Source organism: Nicotiana tabacum, chromosome 4 (assembly GCF_000715075.1).
Source record: "Nicotiana tabacum cultivar K326 chromosome 4, ASM71507v2, whole genome shotgun sequence".
In the NCBI taxonomy this organism is placed as follows: Eukaryota; Viridiplantae; Streptophyta; class Magnoliopsida; order Solanales; family Solanaceae; genus Nicotiana; species Nicotiana tabacum.
The window spans coordinates 102240612-102258154 of NC_134083.1; the positions used below are offsets into that span (position 1 = coordinate 102240612).

The 17543-nt window shown below is 38.9% G+C and overlaps 1 protein-coding gene across 1 annotated transcript; it reads right to left on the minus strand.

The window, feature by feature from the left end:
* Positions 1-322: 322 nt before the first annotated feature.
* LOC107819638 (non-canonical heme oxygenase HOZ, chloroplastic) lies at positions 323-10800 on the minus strand. The gene is made up of 12 exons (XM_016645767.2): positions 10445-10800; positions 10246-10302; positions 10074-10160; positions 4431-4529; positions 3997-4092; positions 3836-3901; positions 3646-3736; positions 3224-3291; positions 3068-3133; positions 2420-2470; positions 2048-2112; positions 323-512 (listed from the first exon to the last, which is right to left on the minus strand). Exons 1-12 carry the CDS (start codon positions 10682-10684, stop codon positions 464-466), a joined length of 1035 nt encoding a protein of 344 aa, XP_016501253.2. The 5' UTR covers positions 10685-10800; the 3' UTR covers positions 323-463.
* Positions 10801-17543: the final 6743 nt, after the last annotated feature.

Below are 17543 nucleotides of genomic sequence, written 5' to 3' on the forward strand. Positions count from 1 at the left end.
ATAAAAGTGAGGGAAGCTATTTCTCTTTTTAGTGGGAAGTGTTTTTCTTATAAAATATTTTCTGGAAAATTACATTTTCATGAAAAGTCGGTCAACATAAATCATATCATGACCAAATGCCTAACTATACATAAGTACTAGTTAGCTTTTCTCAATTCAAAAAGCAAACTATCCTCAATTCAAACAGCAAAGAGCTAAATCTTCTGCTATTTGTGCCAGTGACAGTAGCCAGTTCCTTCTTAAGAAATTGTCACCTTTCCGTAGTGTATAAAGCACGTTCAACTCAGAGGTTATGATATGTATTATGTATATCAGGGAGAAATTTGAGAAACTTATGAATCTTAGAACCTCATTCTAAAACAAGCATTCCACAAAACTCTTTGTATATAATATATACATGATATAGAGTTTTCAACACAAACATGAAGCTGGAATGGGAAATTATAAAGGCAAATCAGTGAGCCTAACTCCTGGCAGCCTGAAGCATTTCAACAATAAGTGTCTTCACATCCCTGCAAATTTGATATAGGGAAGATTTACTTTGGAAACATGGTAGACATGTCAAAAATAATATAGCAGACAAAATTACGCTTTTTTTAGGACCTCAATTTAAGAAAACAGAGTCTATAACAAAAGCAACGAGAGAGAGAGGAGAAACTTGAGAAAATTTCCCAAACAAACTTCCGCCTATGCTCATTTATGCAATTAGAATTGGTCTGCCTAACCTTGAGAACATAAATTCGTAGTTTGTTTAACACTAGCGTAATTACTAATTCGTGATCATTAAACATTATTTCTCTTTCCAATACTGAGATTCTTCATTAAACATTATTTCTCTTTCCGATACTGAAGATTATTTTGGACATTAGTTTCCATCCCAGTAAAAAGTGACCTTTCTTTTTTATCCAACAACTAAAACTAATACTATAAACTAATACAATTATATTCAAACTTCATTGACATCTTACCAACTAATTGTTCTACCTTTCATATTTAAAATTTTCCTATTCAAATACCTTACTCTTGATAATAGGGCATGTCGATTAAGTCTGGTTTATTGGAATGGAGTTTATCTTAAGGATAAATAAACTATCCAAAAAGCTATCAAGCTGACAACCCAATGCCGCAGAACTAAATATAAACAATGTTGTAGCCAATGTTGTCAAAGGCTCATTTAAGGTGCGCTTAAGCCCTGAAACTCAGAAAAGCTCAAGGAGGGCGCTTCGCCTCGCTTTAGTTGCGCTTCAGTGTAAGGCAAGGCACTAAAGCGTGCGCCTCATTGCCCATGAGTTCTCTCTTGAATCAAGCAGCACTAAAAAACAACTATAATCAGAAATAAGTGTATTAGCTGCTAAGGGAAACATTATAAATGAATTTGTTACTTTGTTCTTGAAATACATATAGATTTTTATTTATTTCCTTCATTGCGCCTTTTTTAACTAAAGCTCACACTTTAAGTGCGCTTTGCGCTTAAAGCCCAAATAGACCTAGAGCACTTTTTCGAGCTTTTCGCCTTTGACAACACTGGTTGTAGCTAAAAGAATCCATACAATCAATCAAAAGAATTATCTACAGGAAGAGGAGACTACCATGCCTGGATAATAGATCATTACTTCTTTGTGCTCCTAATGTGAAAGGTTTATTTCACATCCACCAGGACGGTTTTAACGCTCTCATTACCAGGGGTTTTATTAGAAATATCACCGTAGTGGGTCACAAAATCATGGACAAATACTTTTTTTTTTAATAACTTGACATTCTTCAAGAGTGAAATAGCATGTCTTGTGAACAAGCTCAAAGTGGTTCCAACCTTCTGGAGACTAGGACACGATCCTACATGTGTCTACTCAAAGTACTATCAAGAACACACTAGTTAAAACATTAGAACCCAATCCAAAGAAAACAAGAGCAACAAATAAAATTTAATAAATTAGACATATTGCATCAGATAAGGGGAAGAGAAAAGGAAGCAGAAAAGGCGATCTATGTGAATTATACACTCACAGACTCATTACAAAAATTTTGTGATAGAACTTTCTGGACTTACTTTCTGTCTACAGCACGTCTGGGAAATGGAACTCGAAGCTTGAAAGTGTTCTTTTGGTAGCCAGCCTGAAATTAAAAATCAAAGTATAACTATACATTTCAGGCTCATACTTGAACAGCAAAAACCACTTGTATTAGCAAAAGAAAAGAGTCATCTGCACTTCCTCAGATAGGCATTTCTTGATATTTAACAGCCAATTTTCCTAAAAAAAGGATTTGAGATGCAATTTACATATTTTGAAACAGACACAGTCGTAGAATCTCATAAGCGCAGGCTTCTCCACTACTTAAATAAAAGGGAACAAAATATTTATAGAAAAAGTTAAAACAGACCCAACATAAATAACATTGGAGATGGTAATAGAAGCCTCACCTTGACATTAATACCAAGACTGTCTACATCCAACATGTACGCAAAGTCCACCTGAACAACAAACTCAAAAGTTCTTATTTTAGGAGTGAACGCCTTACAACTTATGTCCAGTAAAACTAAATTAATCGTAACTAATTGACAGTAATGTGAAATTTCAATGGTCTGCAAGTGCAACAAAAACCATGCATCACTTCCAGGCACCAAATCCTCAAAGGCCCTACAGCACCTAAAATTTCGATACATGGGCATACCTCATTTTTGGGGCAAGCTAAACGTTATGTTAATCAGATGGAAGACAATCAAGTTATCAGAGCCTTTGTGGAATAATGCATTCCTGCATTTCCAATCCATTTAAAAAACGCGATCTTTTGGGTGTTCGCTCTAGTCATTTGTTAATTAGGCAAACTTAGTTTGGAATCCATAAGCATTTTGGTATTAAAAATTCTCCCAGGCTGTCCAGTGATAAGTGAAATAATGCATCTTTGCATTTCCAAGTGAAAAATCCAATCTTGTGGTGTTGGCTCTGTATTTAATTAACTTTTTTTTTTGTGTGGATTTCATCATAAGTTCCTGGTATAAAAAAGATTCCCAGGTCTCTCGTAGTTGAGCATCATTGGAGAATAAATATAGAAAAGTTCCAAATATTACCGGAACCGATGTTGAGTGCCGCACAATTAGCTTGGTATCCTCAGCATGATCTTTATTCATATGTGACTGACAAGAAAATTAAAGGAATGAAAAGAAATTACCATTTATAAAGAAGAAAGCACATAAAGTAGGCAATGAACATTAGCATTTCTATACCGTGATTGGCTTTGAGAATTGGTATATTGGATCTATTTTTGCTGTTCTAAACTCCTCTTTGCTAAATTCTGAGAGCATTCAAGAGAGACAATTAGTGCAAGAAGGAAAAATAAATATTGCACCCCAAAGCAACAAAAAGAAATGCCAAATATTAGTAGTTCACAATTTTGTCACTGTCTTGCATTTCCTCGAATACTGCGCAGGGGAACATGGAAATCTAATGGGATTTGACAAATTAGCATTAGCAAATCAGATGTATGTTTTACCAGCTCTTCTTCAGCCCATATGGTCGAAGGGATGTAATAAGAGGCCCCAAATCAAATATCAATTGTGGGGCTAGGGGGAGAACGGCAGAATGCTATGTGGAATAAGGGAGAGACAGTAGTAACAAAAAGGAGGCGACATCAGTAGTCAACACAAACCTCCAGATCCCAATATAGCGGTTGCAACTCCTGATACGTAACGTACAATTCTGGGTTCAATGCGCATGAATTGGAAGTCACCGAAGTCAACCTTCACAAAGGTTCAGCTAATTACACGAGATGGACAGAAAAAGGGACATCTATGTGAAATGCGCAACGCCACATTCTAGAAAGAGGTGACTAAAGTTACCCAAAATGCCTCGGGATGCCTAGCCAAATATGCAGCTCGAATACCTTCTTTCTCTGTTTTTGGTACCTATGATATCCATCAAAAGAATAAATTGACATGAATTTCTTGGCATATGAAGAAAGAGCTCATAGAAAGAAATTTCTCTCGAACTAACAGCTTACAGGAACAGCATCACCATGCACTGTTATTACTAAGTCAGTCCTATCTTCAGGATCCCTTGCAACAAGCAATGAGCATTTGGAATTAGCTAATAGGTCCTGCACTAATCACCGAGGTTCAAATCAAAACCACAGTTCTGAAAAGGAGAATGGAAAAGCGTAAAAATATATAAATACAGGAAGAATAGCACATAGAGTCTCAACATTTTCAGGATAATCAGTGATATATGACATAGAAAATAGAATATTGATATCAGCATTTTTGTTTCTTTTTACAAATTCAAATATCTTGAATAGGCGTAGAATTGAAATCCAAACTTAATAAACAAACCAAAATATAAGGAGATCAGACATTTGTAGAATAAAGTTTCTATCATTCCACTTCGGTAGCTGCAGAAATTTAAGCACTTCTAACCACCAGAGATGATAAAATGAACCTTGGTGTGAACTGCCAAGTCGCTAACTGCTAATATTGGAGATCCATCAGCATCACATGCAAAATCAACCATGGAACCTGAAGGATAGCCTTCATACTTCTGCACATGATAGAAGGCATTGTCGGAATAAGGGCGTCTTATAAAGATTCCATTGTTAACTTTGAAACTTTTTCTGAAATGACTGTCAACTGTGAAATTATGGAGCAACAAGTACATAACATTCAGATCACTAATCAAAAAAGAAACATTCGGATAATGACCCAATATGTTCTTCTGTTTCATTTCATGCACTTGCACAGTTTGATAGAAAGAAAGATGATGGAATAGGCCCAAGATGGGGCACTGAACACGGGGATGGATCTATGTAGGGCATTGGGGTGGCACGGCACCAGGACACTCGGATAAATTTTCATGTGTATTGGCATTTCACACAAAAATGTTGATATATTTAAGAAGTGGCACCCAAGTCATAAAATAACCATATTATATTTATCTTTGTCCCTACTTGCTCCCTCATTCTTTTTTCTTTCATTTATTTCTTTTCTCCGCTCCTTTCTTAATTTATTTTATTTTCTCATCTTGATACTTCCTCTCTTCATGCAAACCATTTTTATTACTTATTTAAATTATATATTTTCTTCCTTTTTTCTTTTCATTCAGCCCAACCATTTAAATAATCAAAAAATTCATTTAAATCATGACCCGACCGTTCCATGACCCGACCCATTTTCTCTTATTTTGTTATAAAAAACGTAAATATTACTTTGTTGCAGTGTATTATATTGGTTCTCAATATAGTTATACTGTATGTATACATTGGTTTAAGCAAAATATTAAATAGAGAATAAGGAATTAATCTTAACAAACTAGAGGAATTAAATTTGAAAGTGAAACAAGAAAATTAGCAGCGTTGAAGTGGAAGAAAATATAAAGGAGGAAGGAAAAATGAAAAAAGTATTTATGCTTGAAATTTTGACTGAGAAATATTAATATAAGAGTAAATTAAAAGACAATATCCTCGATGTTTTAGAACAAGAACGCGCATTGCTTATAGTAAAGATAATGTTACTGGACGACCATTTCTAGTCGAACTGATTTAATACTTTGCTTAAACCAGTATGTTGAAAACCAAGATAATTAACAGCAAAGTAATATTTACGTTTTTTGTAACAAAAATAAGAGAAAGTAGGTCGGGGGTCAAAGAGCGGGTTGAGTCACGGTTTAAATGAGTGTTTTTTTATTGTTTAAATGATTGAGTTAAAAAAAATATGAAAAATAATTTTTTTGTTTTTTGATGACCGAGAAATCCGTCTGGGGCCGATCCTTTGGACCAACCGCAGCCTTCGAAACTCGGTGGAAAATAATATTTAATATGGCCTAAATGTGTTGAGTGACTTTTGAGTTACAATGTGCAAAGTATGATGACTTTCCGGTTACAAAACAAAGTAAAGTGATTTTCATAAACAATTTCCATGAGTTCAATGATCTTCTGGGAAATGGACTCCTTGTCTTTGATATGAAGTGATTTCCAATGGTGTATGGACCCCTACTTGTGGGTGATAGTTTGAGAATCTGAGTCTTAATATAAGTTTTAAATAAAGGAAAACAGACTCTTCCTTATGTTCTAATCATGTATTTGGCATCATCAAATGTATTACCATATCTAGAGGACAGCACAGATTCTAAGATCAACCATAATCTGTGACATAGTACTACATGTGATTGACATGAGGGTATATGTGCAATTTTTGTCCCAGCCCCTAAGTACAAATCTGTATTGTATTAAAAGCACGAAACCCCTCAGCAAAATGTTGTTAGCTTTTTTTACCCTTTAAAAATTAATTTCACACTAGACAAAATAGTCATTTAATTATTTTTCTAATATTTATGATTTTGAGGTCGACTACAACAACAACCCAGTAGAATCGCACTAGTGGGGTCTGTGGAGGGTAGAGTGTACGCAGACCTTACCCTACCCCGGAGGGATAGAGAGGCTGTTTCCGAGAGACCCTCGGCTCAGAAACAATAGATCTGTAACAACAACAAAAACCAGAAAAATAATATCAGCATTGTAAGCGACAACAAATAAATGGAAGGGAAATAACACAATGCTATGCAAAAAGAAAAAGAAAAGTGTGAACACAGCATAAACAACTAGCAGTCCTAGACAAAACACTATCAGACTAATCGGTACAAAGAGGAAAGACGCTCGACTACCCCCTAACCCACAACCCTAATGTTCGATCTTCACACCTTCCTATCAAGAGCCATGTCCTCGGAAATCTGAAGTCGAGCCATGTCCTGTCTGATAACCTCGCCCCAATACTTCTTAGGCTGCCCTCTACCTCTTCTCGTATCTGCCAAAGCCCAACCGCTCACACCTCCTAAACGGGACATCTAGGCTTCTCCGCACGTGCCCGAACCATCTAAGGCTCGTTTCCCGCATCTTGTCGTCCATGGGAGCCACGCCCACCCTCTCCCGAATATCTTCATTCCTAATCTTATCCAACCTAGTGTGCCCGCACATCCATCTCAACATCCTCATTACTGCTACTTTCATCTTCTGGATATGTTAATTCTTGACTGGCCAACACTCATCTCCATACAACATGGCCGGTCTAACCACCGCTCTATAGAACTTACCTTTAAGTTTCAGTGGCACATTCTTATCACACAGGACTCCAGATGCTAACTTCCATTTCATCCACCCCACCCCAATACGATACATGACATCCTCATCGATCTCCCATCTCCATGGATAATTGACCCTAGATACTTGAAACTTTCTCTCTTGGGGATGACTTGTGAGTCAAGCTTCACTTCCACGAACACTTCCCCGTCACGTCGATGAACTTACACTCCAGATATTCAGTCTTAGTCCTACTCAACTTGAAACCTTTAGACTCCATGGCCTGCCTCCGTACCTCCAGTCTCTCATTAACACCGCCTCGTGTCTCATCAATCAGAACTATATCATCAGCGAACAACATACACCATTGCACCTTCCCTTGAAGAAGTCGTACCCTCTGGAACATGCAGACAATGCTCGAAGTGTTTCCGCAAATATCATAGGCACCAAGGTGACTTGGAGATTTCCCCGAAATGTTGCCAAGACCACAGCCAGCAAGTTGATGTTGATTCGTTCTCTCCTCTGTGGGAAAACCAGTAATCCTAGCAATGCCAAAGAGAAGCTTAAAGGACGGAGACTTTTCCAGGTTGTTTGATCACACTGAATATGATGTGTAAGTGCGTCTATTGCCAGGGCAAATAAGAACGGGTTGAGCGCAGATCTTTGGTGTAACCCCATAACCACCGGAAAAAGCTCTGAGTCACCTCCCACAGTCTTAACCTAAGTCTTAGCTCCATCATACATATCCTTTATCGCCCTAATATAAGCTACCGACACACCTTTCACCTCTAAGCATCTCCAAAGAACGTCCTTAGGGACCTTGTCATACGTCTTCTCTAGGTCAATAAACACGATGTGCAACTCCCTCTTCCAATCCCTGTACTGTTCCACCAACCTCCTGATAAGGTGGATAGCTTCTATAGCAGAACAACCAGACATGAACCCGAACTGGTTTTCTGATATAGACACCGCCCTCCTTACCATCCCTTCCACGACCCTCTCCCAAACTTTCATCGTATGACTTAGTAAGTTGATACCCCTATAGTTGTTACAATTATGGATATCACCTTTGTTCTTGTACAGCGGAATCATCGTACTCCATCTCCACTCATCTGGCATCCTCTTCGTCCTAAAAATAACATTAAACAGCCCAGTCAGCCACTCCAAGCCTGCTCTACCCACATACCTCCAAAATTCTACTGGAATCTCGTCTGGTCCGGTCGCTTTGCCTCGACTCATCTTTCCATCACTCCCATGACCTCCTCAACCTTAATACGCCTAACAATACCTAAAGTCTTGGAGACTCTCGGAGTGCCCCAATTCCCCTAGCACGATGTTTCTGTCTCCCTCTTCGTTTAGAAGTTTATGAAAGAACGACTGCCATCTTTGCTTAATCTGGGCTTCTTCCATCAATACTCACCTTCTTCGTCTTTGATGCACCTCACTTGATCCAGGTCACGAGCATTCCTCTCTCTCGCTTTGGCCAGCCGAAATAACTTCTTGTCCCCACCTTTGCCCCACAGTTCCTCATGCTGCCGACCAAACGCAGCAGTCTTAGCCTCCGTGACCACTAATTTAGCCTCCTTCCTAGCTTCCTTATATCTTTTTCTGTTCACTGATCAACTAAAGTTTTAATTATTAAATTTTCCTTATTTAAACTATGTATAGATTAGGTCCTATGACTTGGGACTTCAAAACCGAAATTTTTTTACTATTCAAAATAAGGTGTTCTAATTGAATTTGAGACAAATACCAAGACACAACAAATTTTAGACTACTATTGGTGCGTTTTTCAATCTTTAATGTTCCTCTCTCAATTTATGTCTACAACTATGTGCATATTATTTCTTCTTCTACAATCTCCTTCTCCACAAAAATATGGACAAAGCCAAAACTTATTTATTGGGAACAAAATGAGGATTTGTTGTTCTAGATATTTAACCCCCCAAAAAAATTAACTTTCATACATACTGGAGATGTATGTGAAAATTATTAAAAGATTTTATCCACATCAACGCTATAAACCTTTTGAAAGGCGAATTTAATTTGCATTGGAATGGATTGAATAGTATTTATTTTAAATTCTTAAATAAATTTAAATTTATTTTGAAAACATTGTAATTACCAAATTATTCTCAAACGATCTGTTATTTATATTTACTTCTTAATAAGAAATATTCATCTTTTATATATTTAGGAAACCATAATGTGCAAATAATTAGCAAATCCTTATTACATATATATTTTGAAACATTTTGAAATTGCAACACAAAAGTTAAGTAAGAAATTTATACTTATTGTTTTTGCCAAATGTTTGTGAAAAATAACTTTAACTCTACAATTAACAATTTAAGAATATATGTGTTTTATTAAAAGTTAAGAGTTATTATTTCATCTAAGTCACCTTGGTGACATAATAAAGATCTCTTCTCGACGTTTTCAATTTTTTTATTCCAAATGTTTAAATTCGCAATAGAAATGAAACATTCTAAAATACTCAGTTTCTTATTTAAGCAATTTATACTCATAGAGATTGGGTACACACGTAACGCGCGTACCGAAAGACTAGTAATAACTAAAAACAACTTTTCCCTTCAAAGTATCGGATTATGCACTCAATAGAGCTAAGATTTCATCCGTTAAATGAAACAATCTGGCTGAAACATGACACTCTTATTCAAGATAATTTGACACTCAGAATCACAAATGAGAATTATGGGACACAATAAGCATACCTAAGATGTACCTAATACGTATGTTGTGATTGTACTATGTTCTCTTTTTCGTTGTACATACATAATATTAGTTGCTTATCATTTTACGATTGAAAATTTCGTTAAAGGATATTCCAGAAATGGTATTTACACTAAGAGAAGAGAGATATGAAGTCGATCTTCAGGCATTGATAAAACCAATGTTAAATAAAACCATCATTCACCAATAACAGAAGAAAAAAGATTGCACTTTTCCCATGTTAATCTAAAACCAAGAATGATGTGACAAAGAAAGTGAACCTGAGAGAAAGTAGAAAGCACACCGCGGAGGCTGTAATCAAGAACTGTTCTAACTTCTTCAATAGGAGATAGCCTAGCAGCCTTTTCCTGCAACATATATAAAAATTCCCAATTAACCCCTTGATTCCTCTATGCCTAAACATAAAACCTATTAAAAGATAAATCTTGATACCTGATGAGCTTGAATCAACTGAAAAATATTAACTTCATCACCACCAGATGACATACTCTGAACAAAACAAATAAATTCAAAATAGTCTTCAAAGTCAATAAAATTAATCAACAAAATCTTTATAAAAACTGAAAATTGATTTTTAAAAAAAATTAAATCTTGACAAAAACCCAGAGAAGAGAGATAAAAAAAGAAGTACCTGAGAAGGGGTTTGGGTGGAAGAAGACATGGCAAGAAAAGGAAGAAGAGGAACAGTTGAGGTTAGTGAGAAAAAGGGCTTAGATGGAAAACGAAGGGAAGGAGAAAGGTAATTATGGGTACCATTATTTTTGTAATCGTTGTGATTATTACTTGTACTAGAACCAGAATAAAGAAAGCGTGAAAATGGGGAAAGGGAGGAGCAGGTGCGTAGAGGTGGAGCTACTAGAAGAGACTTCATCTTTGACACTCAACTCACTGGCTCGCTCTCCAAACTTTTCGGTTACTTTGGTGCAGTAATGGTGGCTCAGTGCTCACCCGCGAGATATTAGACGTGAGATGCAGGGTGCAGCTGACTTGTGTGCCTAAATAACCTTTTGCACATAAATTTGCTTCAAACTTGAATAAGAATTTTTATGGTTACGTTAAAAAATAAAATTGTATTTGAAAAGCTGAAATTTAATTAAAATTTTATAAGTAGAAGAAAACTTTTACCCAAAAATTATCTCAAACAAATTTTGGAACTTGAAAATTTTTCAAAAAATAATCAAATTCAATAAACAAACAATATTTTTAATTTATTTTTTGAAAAAACGAGCTAAAATTTATGTCCAAACAGAAGCTTACACTACTACTCCTAATTTTTTGGCCAAAATTAACTTTATCCTTTAAATTTGCAAAATTTAAGTACATTTAGCACCCGTTTGACCATATATTTTGGGTATATTTTTTCAAAAAGAATAAAAAAATTAAAAATATTGTTTATTTATGGAACATGATCAGTTTCTAAAAATATTTTAATTTTTTTTCAAGTTGCCAAAAACTAGTTTAGGATAGTTTTGGGGTAAAAAACATTTCTTCCACTCACAAAATTTTATGTATTTTTCAAATGAAATACATATCCAAACACAATTTTAACTTTCAAAAATTATTTTTCTAACATATTTAATTTTTTTTTTGAAGTTTCAACTAAATATATGTTCAAACAATAGTTTAGTCTAATTAACAGAAAAATGCATATCCATCTAAAAACTAATGGCGAAACGTTAAAAAGAAAAACCAAAAGCTATCTACATGGAGCAATCATTGATAAAGATGTTTTTTTAATCATACATGTTGACCTTCCAGTATTTTTTTAAATCATACGTAGTTGAATTTCCCAACTAGGGGTGAATCTGGTGAAAGCAGCAGCACCATGTGAGGGTTGGAAAAATTAAAACCAGAATTGTCGTGAGGCTAGTGTTGTTGTCTTGGAAATGATGAAGATAACTCGCAGATGATAGAGGATTAACTCCTCTGGAAATAGAAATTGACTCCACAGAGATAATCCAGTTACTTGAGCATAATAGCTATCCAGCATATACTAACGCTATCCTTGAATAGGTGCTTATTGAAGAGATTAGGGAATCCAATGGTCTGGAATAATTTTCGCGAAGGCAACAAGGTGGCACACGTTTAGAGTAAAATAGGCTCCAAACAACCAACTCTTATTGCTAGCTCACCCCCAGATCCTGTCAACACAATGGTCCAAGAAGACAAGGATAGACTAGCTACTACTAGACTTATATCAAATTCCATATGCAACAAACTGACAATGTTTGGAAACTTAAGTGTTGTCGCTACTAATAGTACTAGTGATGTAATGCCACCTTAATAGTTTAATATAAATATCTGTTTCTCCCAAAAAAAAAAAGCATCAGTAAATTTGGTTTGTTACTCGCAGGTTTTCGGTCTTTCAACTTGTATACGGGTGAAATCGAGCCCATTTGGACACCTCGGTTCTCGATGAAGAAAACGAAGCAGAGACATGATCGTAAGGAATCGGAATCGGGGCAAGGAGCCCCTCGAGTCGGGGTCCGGGCAAAACACCTTCCCTCGGAAGAATCGGGGCCACGTCCCCCAGGCCCGATTCGAATCCCGAAACTTCAGAGAGCATTACCATATAATCGAGCACGACTAGCAAAGGGATGTGATATCTGCGCCCAGCCGGATGTCACGGCGTGAATCTCGACACGTATCGGCACACAATCTGTAATTAGCAAAACGGGAGATTTTTACCTTTTATGGAATTGTACTTAGGGTAAAACTCCCCTACTATATAAAGGGGAGTGTAACTATTCATTAGACACATTGTAACACGCATATCAAGGCAATATATTCTTATTTTCTCTGTTATTCAAAAATCTTACTTTTGTTCATCAGTTTTTCATTGTTGTGAGCCCGGGATCGAAGGCAGGCATTACATTAAGTTACTAAGTCCGGGATCACTCCCCTTAATTGATTTGGTAATTTATTATATCCTTTATCTGTTTAATCTAACGTTATTTATCATTTGTATTGAATTAATCAGCATATCCTTAAAACCACATATAAATTTAATTGTTATCCATTTTTTAGGGTAAACAGTTTGACGCACATCGTGGGGCTAAGGATAATAGTGGTGAGTTGATACAAATTTCCATAACACACTCTATTTTACACTTGTTTTTGAGCTTTTAATTTCAGGTCAAATATAAAATGTCAAACTCCTAATCTGCCCATTTGAACGTTGATGCTGAGTCCGACCACTATGGCGAGAACAACAACGTGGTGCCTAGCAACGAGGTGCCCTCTGTTGACCCTAATGGAGTCCAGTCGCGGATCCGATCGATGATAACTCACACGTGGCTATCGAAGCAAACTTGCCTACTAACCCCGAAAACAGCATTCGCGTGGGAACCTGATCGATAGCCCAGAGTACACACGACGGCGAAGGTGATGGGATCAACTTGTGGGTGATCTTCGAAATGTTACAGGCTCAACAGGCAGCAATAGCCCAGTTGCAGAACCAAAGCCTCGCCCCCATCAGAGTTGAGCCCGAACCATCCCAGGAAAATGCTCGCATAAATGAACCGGCCACAGAAAGACCGGGTGAAGCAGAACTCGGGACCAACCCCGAGATAATAAAGATGCTTGAGGAACTGACAAAACGGGTGGAATCGGAAGAAAAGAAAATCAAAGCCAATGACAAAAAAGTAGAGACCTATAACTCTAGGGTCGATCAAATCCTAGGAGCGCCACAGATACTGAAGGGCCTGGATTCCAATAAATTTGTCCAAAAGCCTTTCCCTCCGAGCGCAGCTCCGAAGTCGATCCCAAAGAAGTTTCGTATGCCCGAAATTCCGAAGTATAATGGAACAATTAATCTAAATGAACATGTGACCTCCTACACGTGTGCCATCAAGGGGAAAGACTTGGAAGATGACGAAATCGAATATGTTCTGCTGAAAAGGTTCGGAGAGACCTTGTCAAAATGAGCTATGATAAGGTATCACATCTTACCCCCTAATTCTATTGATTCATTTGCTATGCTTGTAGATGCCTTTGTAAAAGCACACGCCGGGCCATCAAGGTCGAGACCAGAAAGTCAGACCTTTTCAAAGTTAAGTAAAGAGATAACGAGATGCTCAGGGAATTCGTGTCGAGGTTTCAAAGGGAACGGATGGATCTGCCTCTGGTCGCGGATGATTGGGCCGTTCAGGCATTCACCCAAGGACTCAACCCCCAAAGCTCATTGGCTTTGAATCAGTTGAAACAAAATTTGATAGAATACCCAGCAGTAACTTGGGCCGATGTCCATAACAGGTACCAATCAAAAATTCGGGTCGAAGACGATTAGCTCGGGGCCCCTTCCGTGTCCGTTTATCCCGTCAGAACTAGTGACAGATCCAAAAGAGCCATGGATCATGAACCAAGATCGAATAGAGATCGGTATCAACCATACAATGGAGATCAAAGGGGTAATGGGTCCGGGCTCAACCCTGCGAGCAGTGAAAGAAGAAGCGATCGAGCTCATAATAATTGGGGACTCATGAGCAAAAATGGTTTCGACAGACCCATCGGGTCTAAGGAGGCACCAAGGTTATCGGAGTACAACTTCAGCGTCGATGAAGCTGGCATCGTATCAGCCATCGGACGCATCAAAGATACTAAGTGTCCTCGACTGTTGCAATCCGATCCTACCCAGAGGGACCCCAACCTAATGTGTAAGTATCATGGAACTCACGGCCATAGAACCGAAGACTGCCGACGACTGAGAGAAGAAGTAGCCCGGTTATTCAATAACGGACACCTCCGAGAATGTTTGAGTGATCGAGCCAAAAATCACTTCAGGAATAGGGACTCCAACTAGCAGATCGATGGGCAGGTCCCTATTGGGCAACCTCTGATCAGATGGTAAGTTATATACCGAGCCTACTGTGGCCGAGCGCCTATGAGCGAGCCTAGAATGGCCGAGATACAGAGCCTAGTATGGCCAGCCTAGTATGGCCGAGCGCCTATAAGCGAGCCTACTATGGAGTTACACATTCTGAGCCTCATAGGGCCACACAACTATTTTACTTACTATATTGAGAGAGTTGAGTCAGTATCAGCAGGTAAGTATATATCCAGATCATCTTTGACTCCCAGTTACTTTCAGTTTTTATATTATCAATTTAGTTTCAACTTTTAGTTATTCTATTGCCTTACATACTCGATACATTATTTCCTACTGACATCCCATTCCTGGGGACGCTACATTTCATGCATGCAGGTTCGAATAAACAGCCTGTAGACCTCCTCTGTAGGTGCTATCCGTGATCATCTTGATTGGTAAGCTCCACGTCCTTCAGAGTTGCCTAGTCTAGGGTTTTGAATACATATTGTGTATATATGTATATATATTATGGGTAGGTTGGGGCCCTGTTCCGACCATAGTACATCCATCAGTAGAGGCTTGTAGACATATCCTGTCAGTTAGTGCAATATATTGGGCTTGTAGGCCTTGTATGTATATTTTGTTGGTTTCTCAGCTGTAGTAGTTATGACTTTATATTGATGTTTAGTCGGAGCTAGTTTCCATTCAGTTTTATATTTTATTTTGCAAATTATCTTGCAATGTGGCACCATAGCCAAAGTATGACATTGTATGTTCAGAGTCCCTTAGTCGCAATTTGGTACGCCAGGTTAGGTGAGGCACCGGGTGCTTGTCTCGCTCCTAGGTTCGGGGCGTGACAAACTTGGTATCAGAGCAGTTCTATCCTAGGGAGTCTACAAGCCGTGTCTAGTAGAGTCTTGTTTATAGATGTGTTGTGCACCACATTATATAAGCACGGCACTACAGGGCATTTAGGAGTTGGTTACCCTTCTTTAAAATCTAAATCGTGCTATAGAACTGAGTTATAGGAAATTTGAATTAAACTTATGTGTTGGTGTTTGCATGCACAGATGACGGTGACTAGGAAGACTACGGCTAGCCAGAGGAGAGATACAGCAGCAGGTGAGGGGACCAGCAGGGTACCCCCAGTAGATGGGGCCCAGTCTGAGGCTCAAGGCGAGACCCCTACTCAGCCATTACCGGCTCCTCCACCAACTACGGAGATTCCTAGGGAAACCGCACATCCAGTTCCCCCTCCACTTCCATCAGATCAGGACTTGAGGAGTGCGGTGCATTTGTTGACACAGTTGGTAGCTACCCAACAACAGGCTATGGCATCAGCTAGTGCAGGATCTTCTGAGGGGTCTGGGAGTTCAAGGGTTCGAGAGTTTATTGCTTTGTGTCCCCTAGAGTTCACGGGGACATATCAGAGGGAGGACCCACAGGATTTTATAGATCAGTTTCACAGGATCTTTTAGGTTATGCATGCCACGGAGATAGAGGCAGTTGAGCTGGCAGCTTTTTGACTCCGAGATATAGTCGTTCTTGGTAGGAGGTATGGGAGAGGTCCAGGGGACGTGATGCACCTCCAGCTATTTGAGAGAATTTTTCAGATGCCTTCCTTGAGTAGTACTTACTGCGGGAGATCCGACAGGCTCGAGTCGATCAGTTTCTAGCCCTCAAGCAGGGCAATATGAGTGTTCGAGAGTATAGTCTCCATTTTGACTCATTGGCTAAATATGCTCCATCCATAGTTGCTACTATGCGGGACAGGATCCACAGGTTTATAGCAGGGTTGGACACAGAGTTGACCGAGGCATGTGCCATTGTTGCATTGCAGGATAGTATGGATATCTCCTGGATTCAGGCATTTGCCAAGAATATAGAAAGGGGTAGGCGTCGGCATCAGGGTACATAGAGGACTGAGCAAGGGCAGCGTAAGAGGATGAGACTTGCCAGGTTTCAAGAGCAGTATCAGGGTAGTTATAGGCCCCAGTACTTCGGACGACCACCTAGGCCTCCACCGCCTCAGTTACAGGGTTACATGTATGATCTCTATACTTAGTCAGGACCAAGTGAGAGCTCACTGACATCGGGTTTGCAGCGACAGTGAGGTGCAGGGAAGACATGGTCATTTCCGCCACGGTGTGACATATGTGGTAGAGGACACTTGTGCCAATGCTGAGCAGGTTCCGATGCTTGTTATACATGTGGGCGTCCGGGGCATATGATGCGAGATTGCCCAAATAAAGATTCTGGGGGTATGGCATAACCAACAAGTTCAACATCAGGATCATCTATGTCTGTGCATCCTTCAGGGCGCGAGTCTCAGTCTTCGGCTGGTAGAGGTCGAGGCAGAGGTAGAGGTTCCAGTTCAGGTGGTAATCAGAACCGAATCTATGCTTTAACGGGTCGACAGGACCAGGAGTCTTCACCAGACATTGTGACAGGTATATTGACCATTTGCTCTCACGATGCTTATGCCTTGATAAATCTAGGATCTACTTTATCGTATATTACCCCATTTGTCGCGGGGAAGTTTGGTATAGTGCTTGAAATACTAAGTGATCCTTTTGTGGTATCTACACCGGTCGGAGAACCGATTATTGCTAGATGGGTTTACTGAGGTTGTACGGTGACAGTTTGTAGTCGTCAGACCTCAGCCGACCTAGTTGAGATAGAGATGATGGATTTTGATGCTATCATAGGCATGGACTGGTTGGCAGCTTACTATGCCATAGTTGATTGCCGAGCAAAGGCACCATAATTCATTTTTTGGGTGAGCCAGTCCTTGAATGGGTAGGTAATACAGCGACACCCAGAGGTAGGATTATTTCCTATCTGAAGGCAAGGAAAATGATCGCAAAAGGGTGTATTTATCATATTGTGGGAGTTAGAGATGCAGATGCTGAGATACCTATGC